Source organism: Callorhinus ursinus, unplaced genomic scaffold (genome assembly GCF_003265705.2).
Source record: "Callorhinus ursinus isolate GAN/ISIS: 27379988/994484 unplaced genomic scaffold, GSC_fseal_2.0 scaffold797, whole genome shotgun sequence".
In the NCBI taxonomy this organism is placed as follows: Eukaryota; Metazoa; Chordata; class Mammalia; order Carnivora; family Otariidae; genus Callorhinus; species Callorhinus ursinus.
The window spans coordinates 1-16,820 of record NW_027397852.1 but is presented as its reverse complement, the minus strand read 5'-3'; the positions used below and the strand labels follow the sequence as shown (position 1 = coordinate 16,820).

At 64.9% G+C, this 16,820-nt stretch overlaps 2 protein-coding genes across 4 annotated transcripts; one reads left to right on the top strand and one right to left on the bottom strand.

Annotated features, from left to right (window-relative positions):
* Window positions 1–6,853: 6,853 nt before the first annotated feature.
* NOC4L (nucleolar complex associated 4 homolog) lies at window positions 6,854–12,532 on the bottom strand. Of its 2 annotated transcripts, none has more exons than XM_073890555.1 (15): window positions 12,356–12,532; window positions 12,066–12,227; window positions 11,529–11,635; window positions 11,129–11,236; window positions 10,780–10,929; window positions 10,604–10,703; window positions 10,481–10,515; window positions 10,007–10,057; window positions 9,785–9,896; window positions 9,534–9,594; window positions 9,241–9,351; window positions 8,993–9,153; window positions 8,806–8,888; window positions 8,580–8,693; window positions 6,854–8,496 (listed from the first exon to the last, which is right to left on the bottom strand). In XM_073890555.1, the coding sequence occupies exons 2-15, from the start codon at window positions 12,070–12,072 to the stop codon at window positions 8,377–8,379; spliced, it is 1,320 nt and encodes a 439-aa protein (XP_073746656.1). In that variant the 5' UTR covers window positions 12,073–12,227; window positions 12,356–12,532; the 3' UTR covers window positions 6,854–8,376. The 2 variants fall into 2 exon arrangements, with proteins under 2 accessions (XP_073746656.1, XP_025717435.1); XM_025861650.2 differs by having other exon boundaries at window positions 12,066–12,186.
* A 207-nt stretch (window positions 12,533–12,739) lies between these two features.
* DDX51 (DEAD-box helicase 51) lies at window positions 12,740–16,814 on the top strand. 2 transcript variants are annotated; one of them, XM_025861649.2, is made up of 12 exons: window positions 12,740–13,069; window positions 13,155–13,306; window positions 14,287–14,437; window positions 14,746–14,891; window positions 14,984–15,055; window positions 15,146–15,252; window positions 15,380–15,488; window positions 15,574–15,719; window positions 15,924–16,116; window positions 16,194–16,309; window positions 16,407–16,523; window positions 16,705–16,814. In XM_025861649.2, the coding sequence occupies exons 1-12, from the start codon at window positions 12,781–12,783 to the stop codon at window positions 16,808–16,810; spliced, it is 1,704 nt and encodes a 567-aa protein (XP_025717434.2). In that variant the 5' UTR covers window positions 12,740–12,780; the 3' UTR covers window positions 16,811–16,814. The 2 variants fall into 2 exon arrangements, with proteins under 2 accessions (XP_025717434.2, XP_073746657.1); XM_073890556.1 differs by having other exon boundaries at window positions 16,638–16,814.
* The last annotated feature ends 6 nt before the right edge of the window (window positions 16,815–16,820 follow it).

Genomic DNA, 16,820 nt, shown 5'->3' with positions numbered 1-16,820 from the left:
TGCTGGCCCCCGAAACCCCACAGACCTCAGGGGGACACAAGTGTGTTTGTGCAGGTTTGGGCTTGGACTTGGGCACGTGCAGGTGCACACAGGTCTGCTCCTGTGTCCCGACCTCGCCCGACCTCCCCTGTTCCCGGCCCGGGCTCCCCTGACCTGGGAGGCTCACACCTGCACCGTACTCACCCTGTCACTGCCCTGGGAGCCAGGACCCATCTCCGGCCACCTCTGCGTTGTGTCCACCATGGAGGGAGCCCACCCCTGAAATTCCTTTGGAGGCAGCCCCGGAAATGGGGGCGAGTCAGTCCCCAGGTGCACTCACTGTTTGGAAGGCCCGGGTTTCTGCAGCAAACCAGGCTCCCAGGTGCCGCTCATTGAGGGTACCACGGTCAGCACGCCGCCGTCAGGTCTTGCAAGGCTCCCAGATCCCTCCGCTCTGCCTTCAGGGGAAACACAGGCATTTGTGTGGATTCGCACTTGGAAACAGGCAGATGCCATGTATCCCACCAGGCTACTGCCGTGAAGCAAGCCGCCCTCCAGACCCTGGCCGGGGAGCAGATCCTTGGCTCCACGCACCTGTGCGGCTGGAGCATGCTCAGTAAGCACCGCGTCAGCCCGCAGAAGGTGGCTGGGGTCATCTGAGCCTGCCCAGCTCCCGACGGTCTGGAACCACATGCACAGCCTCCAGGCTGGAGGGAGCCACCCCCCCCCAATCTTTCTTAGAGGCACCTTTCCAGGGGCCCAGCTCCGTCCCCGTCGGACTGGCTGCCTGATGAAGCCCCCGCCTTCTCCCGAACTCTGGGCCCTCAGGGGTCTCTCACAGAAGGACAGCGCAGTCAGGGGACTCAGGCCCCCCTGGCAACACAGGCCCGGCTCCCCCAGCTCCGGCTGAAAGGGAAACACACGCCCACGTGCGCAGGTGCAGGCTTGCAAGTAGGTGGAGCGTGTGGGCCGCCCAGCCCAGCCTGGGGTCGCTGCCACACCCCACACCAGCCGCGCCCCGGGCTCCCCTGACTCGGGCGGCTCCTAAAAGCGCCATACGCACCTGTCAGCCAGCCCGAGGCCCTGGAAACCGGTGGAGATTCGGGATAGCCGGGATCACCCCAGCAGCCTCCCGAATAAAACGGGCACCCCCACACCCTTTGTCAGGGGGCAGCTTGCAACGGTACAGTCAGTCCCCCTGCAACCGGCTGCCTGCCCGACGGGGTCCCGGGCTGACCAGGCATCGAGGCTCCCAGGTGTCTGTTGCTGGAAAAACACCCCGCCAGCCTCCCGGGCCCCTGCGACCAAGGCAGACCCCGCTCCTCCAGCTTCACCTCTGGGGGCGAAGTAGGCCCAGGTGAGTAGCCTAGGGCTGGGAATGAGGCAGAGGATTGGATCCCGGGGGCCCGCCCCCTCCCCCGCCGCTCGGCCCGCTCGCGCTCTTCTGGGCCCCTGGCTGCCCACCCCTGCGCGGCTCACGCATGCGCGCTAGGCGCCCCTCACCTGTGCGGCGGGAGCCGGATGTCTCTCTGCCCGTGGATCTCGGCCCGCACCAGAACCACCGGAGAGCCTTCCGGGCGGAGGTATCCCAACCCCGAGACTCTTTCTGAGCTGGCGGCTTGCATGCGGCCGCCGTCGGTCTCCATCCGGCCTGTCGACCCCATGCGTCCCCGGCTTCCCGAGCCTTCAAGGCTCCCCGGGGTCTTTTGCGGGAGGATTCATCGGCCCTCCAGCCTCCACCCATCGCTGGAAAGGTAGTGCACTTGTCTCTAGATGGGCCTTCGGGGGGCATATGTGCCTCTGTGTCACAGGCTTTGAACGAGGCCGATTCCAGTAACCCCAAATAGTCTCCTCCTGTGACCCGGCCTCTTCCCACGGCTGCGCTGTTCCTGGTCCCGCCGCTGTTCCCCCTGCGCTGCCTGCACTGTGCCCTCTGCCCCTGGCTAGCCCACCTTGAGCTCCAGGGGGCACCCCAGTCCCGTGGAGCCCCAGCCCCCTCAGAGCACCTGACCAGCCTCAGAGTGGAGGCACCCCACCCGGGACGGTCTCTGAGGTGGTACATTGAACCCCCCGGGGGGACTGCCTGCCCGATGGGCTCCCGGGCCTCTTCAGCCAAGGAGGCTCCCAGGTGTCCCTCTGGAGGGCAGCCCGACCGTCCCTCTCGACCCTTGCTGAGCAGCAGTCCAGATTGTCCAGCTCGGGCTTCAGGGGCCATAGGCGCCGTCGTGCGGGATACGACTTGGATCCGCCGATGCCAAGCGTCTCTGAGCACCAGCTCCCAGGCCCGGGTTCGGCACCCGCTGCCCCTTTAGGCCCGGGTACCCCCGCCTTGGTCTGTGGGTTCCCTTTGTGGCCTATTGGGTGGAGCCAGCCCCCCAGACATGCACACCCCCAGGACGGAGAGTGCTTCCCTTTGGAATGTCCTTCAAGGAGTCCGCCTAAAACTGGCTGCAGTTTTTTGTAAACCGGGAGCCTGATGGGCCCTGGGCCGCCACGCGCTCATCCCCCAGGGCCAGACTGACTCCTCATGGCCCCGGCTGCAGTGGCGGGAGCAGGGCCCTCCCCAGCAGGGTCTAGGTGCACAGGGATGGGATTGCGGGGTGCCCTGTATGTCCCCGGGGACAGTGCCCAGGTTCAGGGAGTGGATAAAGGGGCCGGGCAGGGACGGAGGCAGGGGTGGGAGGAATGCAGCCACAGGATGGGATCCTCGGCCAGGACCGGAGGCTGGAGAGACCAGGGAGGACCCTCCCCTGCAGCCTCTGGAGACAGCTCTGCCTTGAATCACCTGCGTTAGGACCTCTGGGCTTCAGACCTGCAGAGACCACACCTCGGGTGCTTGCAGCCCCAGGTCTTGGCTTTGTGTGAGGATGGCCCCAGAGCAGCTCACCTGCATTTCCCCACGCACTCGTCAGAACGCGGGTGGGAGACGCCACTGTCCCCGCCAGAGCTGCCAGGCATCACACAGCTAGTCCAGCCGCCGGGTGGGGCCCCATCTGCGCCCTGACCGCGGGGCTTGGGGACACAATAAAATGTTGATGCCACTGAGTTTGGGGTGCTTTGTTACACAGTAACGCAAACGGAGGGGCGGGAGCCCTGCCTGAGAAATCGCCCCAAGTGCTGCAGGAAATGCACACGTTGTCCCAGACGTCCTCGGGTCTGCCCCTGCCTGGGGGACAGCTCCACGGCTGGCCAGTCCCCGCACCGACGACTGGGCAAACCCGACGTGTGCATCCACACGAAGGAATGTTATTTGGCCACGAAAGGAGTGGACCAGCGGCCACACTATAGCGTGGATGGACCGTGACCACATCATGTTCTGTGGAAGAAGCAGTCGCAAAGACCCCACAGTGGGCGGCCCCTCCGAGCACGGGGTCGGGGCATCTGCTCTTTGGCCGCTGTGCACCCATCCCCGCTTCTTCCAGTAAGAAGTCCAGATCTCCGGGGAGCTGCTCACCTTCTTGCACTCATACAGTGGGCCACTGGCGACCATCCCCACCCTCCACGATGGGCCGGGTGCTGCGGGCCAGGGGAGGAGAGGGGTGGAGAGGGAGGGGTTGGTGGGTGCCTGCAGGGTCCCAGACCCTGCTGCGTTCTGCTGGTAGCAAACATCTTGCTGCACATCCAGTATTTGATCCAATTTTCAAGAATCGGTTGTGTCCAATTAACAAAATTAAGTACTGAAATACCAGCAAATGTTCTCCACAGTCAAAGCAAAAGCAATCAACACTGACTGACAGACAATTCAATATCGCAACTCCAGGGACACACAGGGCACAGGATGCTCTGGTGTCAGCAGAGAAGGGGGTTGAGCGCGTGCTGGGTTGTCACGCCTCCAAGGCAGGGGGCCAGGGGGATTCCGGGGCTTGGGGCGAAGTGGAATGGGCGCCAGCATGATAAGCATGGCCACGCCTGGGACTGAGGTCACGGGGTCTTATGCAGACGTACAGGAAACGTCGTCAAGGCGTCTGTCCAACTGTTGGGTAACGAGGTGAAGGCGACCTATAAGACAGTCCAGCATCCCCAAGGGGAACCGTGGGTGCGGGCCTGGCAGGAAGCCCTGAAGGAATTCCCCCAACGCAAAGCTGATTCCTCCACGGGCAGGGGACGTCACTGGTCCCTCCTGGAGGCCAGGTTCATCTGCACGTCCGTGGACAGGAGCCATCTCCAGACGCCCAGTCAGGCACACGGCGTGGCTTCTAAAGGGAAGAGAGGTCACCAGGCCAGGGCGTGGTCGGCCACGACCCACAGGCCGAACCCGCCCGCCTGCCCTTGCGGACAGCCGTTGGGGCCCACACATGCCCTGTGCCCCGCATGCTCCGCAGTGGTGCGGGCAAGCTGCTGCATGGGGCCGCGGAGCCACACCAGCCACTCTGGCCCTTTGCAGAGACCTGGGTTCAAGCCGCTAAACGCTGGAGTAATTTGGTGCAGCCCTGGCACCTGGCACAGCCCACTGCGCACTTGGACAGCTGAGGCTGGGCGTGCAGGCCGAAGCCACAACCCTCACCACCCTGCTCCTGAAAGCGGCAGCAAGGCTGGCAGTTTCCATTAACGGACCATCTCCTCCCCTGCAGAGGCGAGCAAATGGGGTGCAGGGGCACAGTGCAGCGGGAAAGCGCTTCCGGGGGACGGGGGGATGTCGCCGAGCTCCTCTCGCTGACTGACCTCCCAGGAGTACGCCTGCTGACATAGAATTGTCTGCAGCTAATCTGCTAAATGCCAGGCAGGGGCGTGAGCGCTTCTTATCACCAGGACAGACACGCCTCATCTCATCAGCCCGGCTGCATGACCTAGGTGACCGTGACCTCATTGCCCCCCAGTCCCATTCACCTCCTGGAGGGGACAGGGCATGGGAGACCAAGGGAGGGAGGGAGAGGCTCCCTTGAGAGGCTTGGCCAGGTGTGTGCGCTGAGCACCGAATGGAAGGACGCTCCTGCGCACAGTAGGTGCTCAGTCTACACCGGCCTCAGCGATGGCCCAAGACCTTTGAATTTTGCTCAGACTCTGGGCCCACAGGCATTGGAGCCTCCACGCCGGGAGGTGGGCAGTGAGCCGGGGAGCTCAGGGAGCTGCTCACGGGCACAGGAAGGGTCCCTGTGTCCCTGGCCCCCTGAACAAGAGGGCCAGCTCCCCGTGAACCTCCTCCCGGGGCAGGAAATGCCACACCCCTGAGTTTCTGCAAACGGATACATTGTTTTCAGCTCCCGTTCTGTATACAACAGGAGTGAGGTCTCCGTCGGTCAGGGTCCCCCCTCTCCCCTGGGTTGGGTGGTGTCAGGGAGAGATGTATGGGCCGGGAAGAGAGAAGTAGCATTTGACACTCGGGGTGGCTACACGGTGATGGGGGCAGACAAGCCGAGTGCACAGGGAGGCCACTGCTGCCCCAAGTGGAGGGAAGAAGGGAAGGGCCGGGCCATCCGTGGGCACCGACCCTGGAGTCAGGGTCACACACACCGTGGCACTTGGGACCCCCAAGTGCCCCCCCTTCACTACCTGTCCTCCCCCACTCCCTGAAAGTTCCATCACCCACCTACGCCATCCCAGAACCATACAGGAGGCTGCTGGTCCTCCCTTACCCAGGAGGCTCTTGCCTGCCCCTGCTGCCCCCAGGGCCTGGACATCAGTTCTGGGCACTCCATCCAAGGCGGCCTCCACTGACATTTTCTACTCCGGAGGAATCCCTCGCCCTGCTCTGCCTGATGACCTATGAGCTCCCATCATGGGGGCTTTGTCCCGCTTACTGCCTGGTGTGGGAGCAGCTGCAGGGATGCCCTTTTTCAGGGGTTTCCCAACTTCATATACACCCATTTCCCCGAGACCCCCCATCTGACCCCCACGGCCAGTCCAGGGTCCCCGAGACCCCCCACGTCTGGCCCCCACAGTGGGTCCGGGGTCCCTGAGACCCACCCCCATATCTGACCCCCACACTCAGTCCAGGGTCCCCGAGACCCACCCCACATCTGACCCCCACGGCCAGTCCAGGGTTCCCAAGACCCCCCACGTGACCCCCATGATCAGTCTGGTGTCCCCGAGACCCCCTGACATCTGACTCCCACAGCCAGTCTGGGGTCCCTGAGAACCCCCATGTCTGACCCTGGGGCTGCCGCAGAAGGGGGGCTGGGAGCCGTGAATGGTATGAAGAGTCCTCCACGCAGACGCTGTCCCCCAGCAGTGTCGCGGACTCTCCCCAGGATGTGCAGACCTCCTAGGACAGTGACTGCCTGGCAGGGGAGGGTCTACAAGTGCAGACCCCAGGCCCCACCCCAGCACTTACACTCAGATCCCAGAGAATTCAGGAGCCCCTGACTGTCTAGCTCTAATATCCCCTGGACCAGAAGCCCCGACGTCGGTCAGGGGCTCAGGCCCCCAGCCCAGAAGCCTCCGAGGCTGTCCTGGCCACTCCAGCGGGGCTGCCCTGGCTCCTCCATCCATCCCTGCCCCCACCCCACGTCCGCTCAGGCAACCACCCAAAGGGCAACCAGGACGGGAGGTGGAGAAACACCAGCCCGGGGGCCTGGTGGCTCAGTGGCTTGAGCGTCCAACTCAGTTTCAGCCCAGGTCATGATCTCAGGGTACTGGGATCCAGCCCCCCGTTGGGCTCTGAGCTCAGCAGGGGATCTGCTGTCCTTCTGCCTCTGCACCCCCCACCCCATCACACTTGCTCACTCACTCAACAAAATCTTTGGAAAAAAAATAAAGTAAAATAAAAAAGAAACACCAACCCAACACCAATGTGGCAAAATGCAACTGCCCAGCCCTGAGGGTCAGGCGGTGGTAGTGGACTGAGGTGTCCAGGGCATGGGAGTCCCCGAATCGGCCAGAATGAGAAAATCTACACAGAACACACGATGCTGAATTTCGGAAAAAAATAAAAACCTGCTTAAGCCTTTTATAATTTAACTTGGAAAAAATCAATTTCTTAATGGGTGAGGGCTCAGCCCAACCACGCTGCCCCCTGGTGTCCCCGCACCGAGGCTCAGGCAAGGCACTGATGACCTCTGGTAGCAGGCCACTCAGGAGCCTCGAGACCATCCCCCACAAATGTGCATGAGCCCCTCCTCCGAGCCAGGCAAGTCCTGGGCCAGGAGACAAGGCCGGTCAGTAACGAGCCTCCCTCGGTCCCCGTGAAGGCGGGCAGGGACAGTCTGTGGACTGCTGCAGGGCAGCCGGGCCACGAAGGTAAGTAGGTGCCAGGTGGGACACACAAAACGCTGTTACACACAGGATGTAACTCCACTCCGCAAGGCCTCACTCAGCCTGGGGTCTGAAGACCAGGGGAAAGCTGTGGCAACAGCAGTGCAAAGGCCCTGGGGCAGGAACCAGCTTGGCAGGGAGCCAGGGCAGTCCAGCTGGGGGGTGGGGCGCTAGTGTCCCTGACTCACACGACCCTGTACAGAGAAGAGGCGCCCCTTCACCCCTTGGGCAAAGCCCCCACCAGGCACACCAGGGTCTTAGGCCACAGGAGCAGCTCCCAGAGACCAAACCGGCCAAATGACTGCCCTCTGTGACCCCAGGGCGCTCCTGCAGGGTGGGGGTATGCCGGGAACTCAGGAGGCTGCAGGGCAAGGGGGGGTTCTCTCCCTCGCGGGCTCTCCACCCCCACTTGTGCCTCTGCCAGCCCCCCCAGCCCACGGGAGCTGCCGTCAAACACATGACTCCTCTGTCCCCAGACAAAAGCAGATTTTTTAAGAGGAAACCCAGACTCAAGGAGCAGGCTCGCCTGGCAGAAACGGGGCCTCGAAGGAACAAACGCCCTGGCACAAAATAAGCCACTGGCCCATGGCTGCCGGTGCCCACTCTGCTCGGGGAAAGGATGGAAGGGTGAAGCGGCCTCCAGCTAACTCCCTCTGACGGGGCACACACGCTCCGGCACCCCGGGGGTCAGGGGACAAAGGTGTCCTCGTCTGGACCTGGTCAGGAATGGGCATGTACGCTCCCTGTGCGCCCCAAGACTAACCAGGACAAAGCCCTCACTGTCGCTCCTGAGTCACAAGAGTCCAACTGCACGGGAAAGGTGGGGGGCGTGGCCCAGACCCTCCCTGGATACAAGGGCCCCGGGGAGTCTGGGGTGCCCGGGGAAGCTTGCAGGGCTGGCAGAAGCCACACCAGTGCACCTGGAGCCCCATGGCAGGAGCCACTTCTGCAGCCCCCCTCCCCACCAGGCTTCAGCGGAGGGAGAGACCCCTGGACACCACGTTCCAGTGGGGGGGGGCGCGGTGCTGCAGGTAGACATAGGGTGGCTGGCACTGTGGACGTCTACCTGTGGACCCAGCCACCACAGGAGCCAGTAGACGGGTTCAGCACCTCCCCAGACCCCTGCCTAGCCACCCACGGCCCACCCCAATGGCTCTCCCATGAAACCACTTATGGGGGCCGAGGCGGGGAGGGGAGGCCACAGGGTCAGCTGAGCGTGAAGTGCTGGGCGCAGAGGTCGTCCTGCCGGCCCAACAGACCCTGGGCGGGGATGAACTCTAGTGGTACCGACTCCTGGCCCTTCTTCTTCAGGTCCCGCTCGAAGACCTGCAAGGGACGGACAGATGGACGCTCCCACACTGCGCGGTCCCCGCACCCCGGCCACCCAAGCTTCAGCATCCCCCCCTCACCTCAAATGCTGTGAGATCCAGCAGCGGTGCGATGCTGACCTCAGGCACGGACAGCGCCTGGTTGATGACGCTGGCGGCCTGGGACACCTCGGGGTGGTAATGCCGCTGGAGGGCCTGCAGAGCACGTGTGACATCACCACCACCCCCGCCCCGGGCAGCCAGGAGACCCGCAGGCGGCACACACCCAGGTGGGCCAGGAGGTGGGTGACGGACCCGGCGTGCTCACCTGCAGCTCCCACAGCGAACTCTCCAGAGCTCGGCTCTTGGCGGGGTCTTCCTCTTCAGGGTCATAGGGGTCGGCATCCAGCTCTAGGAACGAGACCCAGGCCCTGCTCCACGACTGGCCCCCGGTGTACTGGCTGCTGGGGGAGGGCAGGCCCCCCAGGTCCCCCAGGTCCCCCAGTCGCACTCACCAGGGCCCAGAGGGCGGTGCACGAGGACGCGGCAGGCAGGGTGCCGGCGCAGCAGATTGCAGATGAAGGGCAGGACCATGAGCAGGGCCTCGGGGGGCGCCGTCAGCGCTAGGCGGGACAAGCGCTTGGCGAAGGCCGCCACCAGGTAGGCGGGCAGATGGCTGGGCGGGACGGTAGCTGTGAGTGAGACCCCCTCACCCGGCACCCCAGGCCCCGCTCCGGGTCTCAGCCCCGCCTCTGGCACTCACGAGGATGACAGGAAGAGATCGGCCAAGTGGAAAAACCGGGCCCGGTACTTGACGTGAAAAACGGACGGGTCCAGGAGACCGTAGAGCTTCCGGTAGAAATCGGGGTACTCGCTAGGGGAGGGGGAGTGTAACTGAGCAGCAGGCACAGGGGTGGAGCAATGAAGAGACAGGTGATGGCTTCCAGGGGCTCCGTCCCCTCCCCAGCCCTTCTCCAGCCCAACCCCCACCCCACCACCCTGGGCACAGCCCAGCCGGCTCCCCGGCCTGAGGACGCCTCCAGGATGAGTACTCACAGGTTGTGCTGGTGAATCAGGACAAAAAGTCCATTCAAGGCCAAGAGGCTGATGGCTCCCCCTGCAGACACACGTGTGGCGGTGAAGCCCCAGCCCACCCCACCCCTCCAGCCCGGGGGGCGAGTCCAACAAAGCTGCAGGCCACCAGGCCGGGAGGGAAAGCAGACTCCTGAGGATGGCCCACCAGCCACACGGCTGCAGGAGCCCAGTCCGTGAGCACACACAGGCCCGCCCGGGAGCTCAGCACTCACCCACGTCGTAGGCACGGGTCAGGAAGTCGATCATGAGGCTGGGCTGGGCCAGGTGCGGCAGGATGGAGTCGTGCATGACCACCAGCACCTTCTTGTAGAGGCTGAGAGGCAGCTGCCGGGAAGCCGCAGGTGTGGGTGCACCTGCCCCACTCCAAGAACCCCCTGACCCATACGGACCCAGACAGGGGGCGCCCGCTCCCCACCCGCCCCACCCCGCCCTACCTTGTGCCTGAGAAAACCGAGCCACATCAGCTGGAACGCCTTCCTGTGCTCCTACAGCAGATGCGGTGTCACAGTTGCACAGAGGCACCACCCCATCCCCCTGCCCCCAGGCGGGGACACCAGACACATGGCCTCCCCGCTGCCCTGTGGGAGGAGGAGTTCAAAACCCCAAACCCGAGAACTCCGTACTAGACAAGAGAAAACGCCCTGCGTGGATCCCAGCTGTACGGGAGCAGAGGAACATCGCGTCTGTGACTGCCCACAGTAACAAGGGCCCGCTGAGAGCCTGGGAACCGGGTACCTGTGTGCCTCCCCCACCCCGCTCCCGGTCCCTATGAGGGGTCCCTGTGTGGCACCCCGCGCCTGCCTAAGCCAAGTAAGGGGCAGCTAGTTCTCTTCCCGTCGCACACACGTGCGTCCTTCTGAAAGGACCCCCCTCCCAGGGAGGCCACCGACCCCTCCGGAGCAACTAACCTTCAGATGAACAACCTTCCACGTGCTCGACAGCTCTGCAAAGAAGGTAGGGATCAGCGGGCATGCGGGAGAGGAGGCAGCCCACTGGGTGCCCCTGCCCAACCACCTGCCCAGGACGCTCACCCACGTGCTTCACGTAGAAGGTGGAGAAGCTACACTCCTGGCGGGGGAGGCTCACAGCCGACAACAGCGTGAAGGTGTTGTTCCAGAAAGTGAGCGGCACCTGCACAAAGCCTAACCTGAGCACAGGCATGACCACCACCCACCCAGCCCCCAGCCATGGGACCCAGCCAGCTCACCTCTGGGTACCTGTCAGCGACACGGCCCACGACGTCCGTGGCTGCCCGCATCACGTGGTAGCGGATGTCGTCGTGTTCCAAGTACCCCTGGAACCGGGACAGGAGCAGCGAGCAGTCGTTCTCCGGAGAGAGCAGGCCTTCCACCACTGCCTGGGTGCCGAGCAGGGAGGTGGGCCTTAGTGCGTCAGCCCCACGACCAGGGACTGCCCGAGGAGACCACCGAGCCGGCAGCCTCACCCCTCCTGCAGGGGAGGGTATGGCAAACGCACGGCACTCACTAGCCACCTGCGCCAGGGCCCATTCCAGCTCTGGCCGGAGGCTTCTGTCCGCCCACCCCCGTGCACCCCACCTTGAAGAGCTGCCGAGGAAACAGGTAGCAGCCGTCCCATTTAGGTTTCTCCAGGGGGTAGGCTCCTTCCAGCTGCACAAACTTCATGAGCGTGCTGAGAGCCAGCTCCTGGGGACAGCGGGTAACAGAGTGGCCGAGGCGACCGGCCACAGGCCACGCCCACTGCAGGCATGGCCACAGAGCTCCCCCAGCACACAAACCCAAGTTCGCTCCACATGGCATTCCCACAAGTACCGGCACACAAACAAATCCAGCCACCAGAATGCCGACCGGACAAGAGAACACGGCCTCTGGTGGGCCCAGGAACACAGACGCGGGCAGCCTTGGCCCCACCTCCGTGCGTGTGGACAGCCTGTGGCTGGCGGTGCAGGGAACGCCGGGGGCAGTCAGCGCGACTCACCTTGACCTCAAAGGAGGGGTGAGCCAGAAGCTCCTGCAGGCGGTTGCAGCAGCTGTGATACCGATGTCTCATCCACACCTTGTATTTGCGCGTAGCCCCCTGGGACCCTACGGGGAGCAAGGGGGTCAGCCCACACGTGCCCGATACTCTGCACTCGGCCCCACCGGGGAAATGGGTGCAGTCACCGTGGCCCCAGATCTGGGGTGGGAAGAAAGAACCTCCTACCCTGAGGGCACAGTCCCTCACCCCTCACTTTACCCCAAAACCTAAACGACCGGGGGTGGGGACGCACGGCCCCAGCTTCGTGGGATGCTGACCGCACAGAGCAGACCCCGTAGTAACCGGGCTGCAGGGCTGTCTCTGCCCCCACCCCCCGCCCGCCCCCAGCACCATCCTCCTCTGCCCCGACCGTGGGCTCTGGGCCCCTCCACCGACCCGCGGTCCCTGCGCTGCGGCTTAGGGGCCAAGTCTCCCCCCGCCCTCCCAGAGCCGGGGGCCCGCAGCCAGGGCACAGCCCGGCGCCCCGGGGACGCTCACCTGCCATGACCGAGTCCTCGGACGGCAGCCGGCCCACAAACAGCTCTCCCCGCTCCAGCAGGGCCCCGAAGAGGCGGCTGCACGCGCGCACCGCCTCCTGGGTCTCCTCGGGGTCCTCGGCCTGAGGGAACAGGCTGGTCGCGGGGGGCCCCCCACGCCCCACTGCGGCCTCACGCCCGGGCCCGTCACCCGCCCACCCGAGCCTCCGGCCTGCGCGCCCCGCGAAGGCCCCCCCCCCTCCCCGGCTTCCGACGCCGGGACCCCGGCCACCGCGACCCGCGCGCCCCCACCTGCAGCACGGCCAGGATGTCGAACACGGCGTTGGCCTCGCCGCGGCTCGCCAGCACCGCCTCCAGCAGGCGGCCCAGCGCCCGGCGCGCGCCCTCGGGGCCGGGGTCCCGCTCCATGCCGCCGCCGCCGCCCCACGCCACGGACACCACGCGCCCCACGCGCCGCCGCCCGGCTCCGTGACGTCACCTCCCCGCGCCGGGGCCTCCGGCACGCGGCGGCCGCTGCCCGGCCCCCCGCCGTGACGTCACCTCCCCGCGCCGGGGCCTCCGGCACGCGGCGGCCGCTGCCCGGCCCCCCGCTGTGACGTCACCTCCCCGCGCCCGGGGCCTCCAGCCCGCCGCCGCCGCCCTGCCCCCGACGTCACCGCCCTGCGCCTCTGCGCTCATCGCGGCGCGTCTGACCCGGAGGCGTGCGACTGGCCGGCATGGCGCTCTTCCACGTCGCGCGGTACGCGGGCCCCGAGGCGGCCGGGGCGGGGGCCGAGGCGGACGGCCGGGCGCGCGCGCTGCTGGAGCGGCTGCAGTGCCGTGCCCGAGAGCGGCAGCAACAGAAGCAGCCGCAACAGCAGGAGGCCGCGCGGACGTCGGGGGCGGCGGGGCGGCGGCGGCGGCGGCCGCGCAGACCGCGGAGGCGCGAGGGCGGCGGGGCGCCGGGGAGCCCGCACGCGCCGCGGGGGAAGCGGCGGAAAGCGGACGGCGAGGACGAGAGCGCAGGTGGGGCCGGGCCGGGCCGGGCGGGGGCGTGGGACCGGGTCCGCGCGGGGCTGACGCGCCGCCCTGGCCCGCTTCTGCCGCGCAGGGAGCAGCGAAGGGGCGCCCGGAGAGAGCGGCGCGGACGCCGAGGGCGCGGGGCCGCCGGAGGACCCAGGCGGACGGCCCCCCGGAGAGGCGCCGGGGACTCCAGCCCGGGCCCTGCTGCTCGGGGGCTGTGGGAGAAGCAGAGCGCCGAAGGTGGGCGAGCGGCCCGCGGCGCGGAGGGAGCCTTCGACGACCTTGCTTCCGCCGGGGACCGCGGGCGGTGGTCGTCGCTGGTCCTGCCGCCGCTCGCGGGGCAGCTCGGAGGGCCGCGCCTGCGCCTGGGGGCGCGCGCAAGTGTTCAGTGAGGGCGCGTCCCCGCCCCCGGCTGCGCGGCTTGTCAGTGTCTTTTTGGGCGTTCGCGTCCCGTGCAAGTTCAGTATTTTTGCTTTGATCATAAAAAAAGAAAGGTTTTTGTGATATAGTAAGTAGGTTTGTCGTCACAGTCGGGTCTTAAAGCTACTCTCTCTTACTTGGTGGGCGTGTTTAAGAAGTTTCTGTTCTGTGCTCAGCTACTTGGTTAAAAGAAAAAAATGGAGTTTCTAGCGGGCTCTTAAGTAGTCTTCTTTTTGTTTTGGTGGAGGTTTTCAGTGAGTCAGTACCGAGCTGCCAGGAAGGAGACGGTGGGCTTGCCAGGGTGCGTAGGGGCCCCTTCGTGTCTGTGCCCGTGTGCAGGTCCACACTGAGTTGGGATCAGCCCGGGTAAGATGGACCGGGGAGGTGAGCATCCGGCAGAAGGCGGATTTAGCGCAAAGGCCCTGAGGCAGCAGTGAGCTTCTCTGTGTAGGAACAGAGGCTTATGTGGCTACGGTAGAGCCAGTGATAGGAAATGAGGTTGGGGGCAGGTGAGTGCCGGATCCTGGATGGCTTTGCAGGCGCACCTTGGGTGTGGATGTTATCCTAGGTGTGGGAGGAAGCCCCCCAGGGTGGTTCTGCTCAGGGGAGTGGCACTTTCTGGTGTGTAATTCCTTTAAAGGTTGCGTGGGGTGGGGGGAGAAGCTGGGAAATAGGGTTGTCGGCCTGCCTTGCTGTGGTCTCTTCAGCTTGCGTACCTGAGTCCTTTGTTTCTGCGGGTCTTGCTCCCCTAGCCCCGCGGACCCCGGAGTACTCACTTGGTCTCTCTCTCTTTACGGTAGGTCCAGCCTTTCCTGCCATCGTGGTTGGCTGAGCCAAGCTGTGTTGGAAAGAGTGTCACTGAAGATTTGGTGCCTGTCGAGGACATCCCTGAAGTCCACCCTGACATGCAGAAGAAACTGCGGGCTCATGGCATATCGTTCTACTTCCCAGGTGCGGGGCGGGGGGGAGGGGAGCGCACGCTCTCAAGAGCCTCCTCACCGAGAGCCCTACGAGGCCACAGTGTAGCAGCCGTGAACACAGGCCCCTAGGCACGTCCAGCATCAAGTGCCACCTGAGTTTTTGGCATCTTTGGCCACCTGGGCCTGGCGCTCCTAGAGGCTCCGGTGCTGTCATTGAGCGAGAACAGCCTAGTCTAGAAGTCAGAGGTGAAGGGTGAGGCTACCTTTGACTTCAGTGCCTGTGCTGATTCTGGATGTTCCCGCACAAACGTGACCCGTGTCTCATCCTTCTTTGTCCAGTCCAGGCAGCAGTGATTCCTGCCCTCCTGGAGAGCACAGCCGACGGGTTTCTGGTGGCCAGAGGTGGCTACCAGCCCAGTGACCTTTGTGTCTCTGCCCCAACGGGCAGTGGGAAGACTTTGGCCTTTGTCATTCCGGTGGTACAGGTGAGTGTAAGGACCCCCGCCCTCCGAGTGGGCTCTGCAGGCAGGGAGCCGGCTCTGCTGACACAGGTGGTTGTCATGTCTCCCCCCACCAGGCCCTGCTACATCGAGCTGTTTGCCAGGTCCGTGCTTTGGTTGTGCTGCCCACCAAGGAGCTGGCCCAGCAGGTACGTGCACCCCACGTCCCCAGGTCAGACCTAGGATCTGTATCGCTGTGGTGCTTTGTACCAGGTTGGTGACGGCCGCTCCTTTTCTAGGTGAGCAAAGTGTTCAACATCTACACAGATGCCACTCCTCTGCGTGTCGCCCTGATCACTGGGCAAAAGTCACTGATCAAGGAGCAGGAGAGTCTCGTCCAGAAGACGTAGGTCCTGCGGGGCTGGGGGCTCCTCAGGGAACAGGGAGCGGCTCTCTGAACCCTGTCTGCAGGTTCCCTGTGGTATTGGGGGGTGTCGGCGTGGGGCCCTGTGCTGAGCCACTCCGCTCCTCAGAGCAGACGGCTTCCGCTGCTTGGCTGACGTGGTGGTGGCCACTCCTGGTCGCCTGGTGGACCACATCGACCAGACCCCAGGATTCAGCCTCCAGCACCTCCGCTTCCTGGTAAGTCCCACTCCTGGAGGAAGGCTGGGGTTTGGAGCCAATGCAGACCTCCGCCACCAGACACCAGGCCTCTTGCTTCCCCCAGGTCATCGATGAGGCCGACCGCATGATAGACAGCATGCACCAGTCCTGGCTGCCCCGGGTGGTGGAGGCGGCCTTCCCGAGTGATGGTGCCAAGGACCCCTTTGCTCTGCTACAGAGGAGGCAACCCCGGGCCACCACTGCCGCCAGGTACCTGACACTGAGCTCTGCCCTGCACTCGGTGTGGCCGCCTGCGGACAGCCCCGTCGTGCTTCCCCTCTGTCTCCGAGACTGCCTCGGCCCCAGTCTGGTCCGGTTTGTTCTGGGGCGGCCAGTATCCGGGAGGGTGGCCAGGGCTCTGGAGGTCGGCTGGCTAGACCAAGACTGTTGTCTCATCTCCTGCTTCCCTCTCAGTATCTCTTGTCCTCAGATGCCGCTGCAGAAGCTGCTCTTCTCGGCCACCTTGACGCAGAATCCTGAGAAGCTGCAGCAGCTGGGCCTCTACCGGCCCCGGCTCTTCTCCACGGGGCTGACGTACAGGGGCCCCAGAGACACTGATGAGGACGGGGACTCCGGCGGGAAGTACACCTTCCCCGCAGGGCTCTCGGTGAGTGGGGCGTGCAGGGGTGGGGAGGGGGTGCCTCAGATGCTTGGGGCCTGGCCGACCCTGTGCTGTCCCCACAGCACCACTATGTGCCCTGCAGCCTCCGCACTAAGCCACTGGCCATCCTGCATCTGATCCTGGAGAAGAATTTCTCCAGGGTCCTCTGCTTCACCAACTCCCGCGAGAACTCGCACAGGTGAGGCCCAAGTGGGCGGAGGGGGAGGAGAGGGGAACAGAGTGGGGGCAGGCTCCAGGCGCTGCCCACCCAGCTCCTTCCGGCTCTTCCCACCCAGGCTCTTCCTGCTCGTCCAGGCTTTTGGAGGTGTGACCGTGGCTGAGTTCTCCTCCCGCTGCGGGCCTGGCCAGAGGAAGGCCGTCTTGAAGCAGTTTGAGCAGGGCAAGATTCAGCTGTGAGTACCTGGAAAGAGGGAGGGGAATGCTCCCGCCAGGTACCAGCCTGGCCCCTCTGAAGGGTGTTTTCCTACGGGAGACCCACCTCCTCAGTGTGGTGGCTTCCCCAGCAGGGCCGGGCAGGGGGCGGAGAGGGGCTCCCGGCCTCAGGCAGGGCCCACGGCCCCTGGTGTTCCCCAGCCTCATCAGCACAGACGCCACCGCTAGAGGCATTGACGTGCAGGGCGTGCAGCTGGTCGTCAACTATGATGCCCCTCAGTACCTGCGTACCTACGTGCATCGGTGAGGCTGTCCCG

Excerpts from the sequence above, each read along its gene's own strand:
- NOC4L (XM_025861650.2), bottom strand. The coding sequence starts at position 12,472 with ATGGAGCGGGACCCCGGCCCCGAGGGCGCGCGCCGGGCGCTGGGCCGC. Across the intron at positions 9,897-10,006 it reads TCGGTTTTCTCAGGCACAAG|CTGCCTCTCAGCCTCTACAA; the intron begins GTAGGGCGGGGT and ends GCTTCCCGGCAG. Across the intron at positions 8,694-8,805 it reads GTTCGCTGTGGGAGCTGCAG|GCCCTCCAGCGGCATTACCA; the intron begins GTGAGCACGCCG and ends CGTGCTCTGCAG.
- DDX51 (XM_025861649.2), top strand. The coding sequence starts at position 12,781 with ATGGCGCTCTTCCACGTCGCGCGGTACGCGGGCCCCGAGGCGGCCGGG. Across the intron at positions 15,056-15,145 it reads CCAAGGAGCTGGCCCAGCAG|GTGAGCAAAGTGTTCAACAT; the intron begins GTACGTGCACCC and ends CTCCTTTTCTAG. Across the intron at positions 16,117-16,193 it reads CCTTCCCCGCAGGGCTCTCG|CACCACTATGTGCCCTGCAG; the intron begins GTGAGTGGGGCG and ends CTGTCCCCACAG.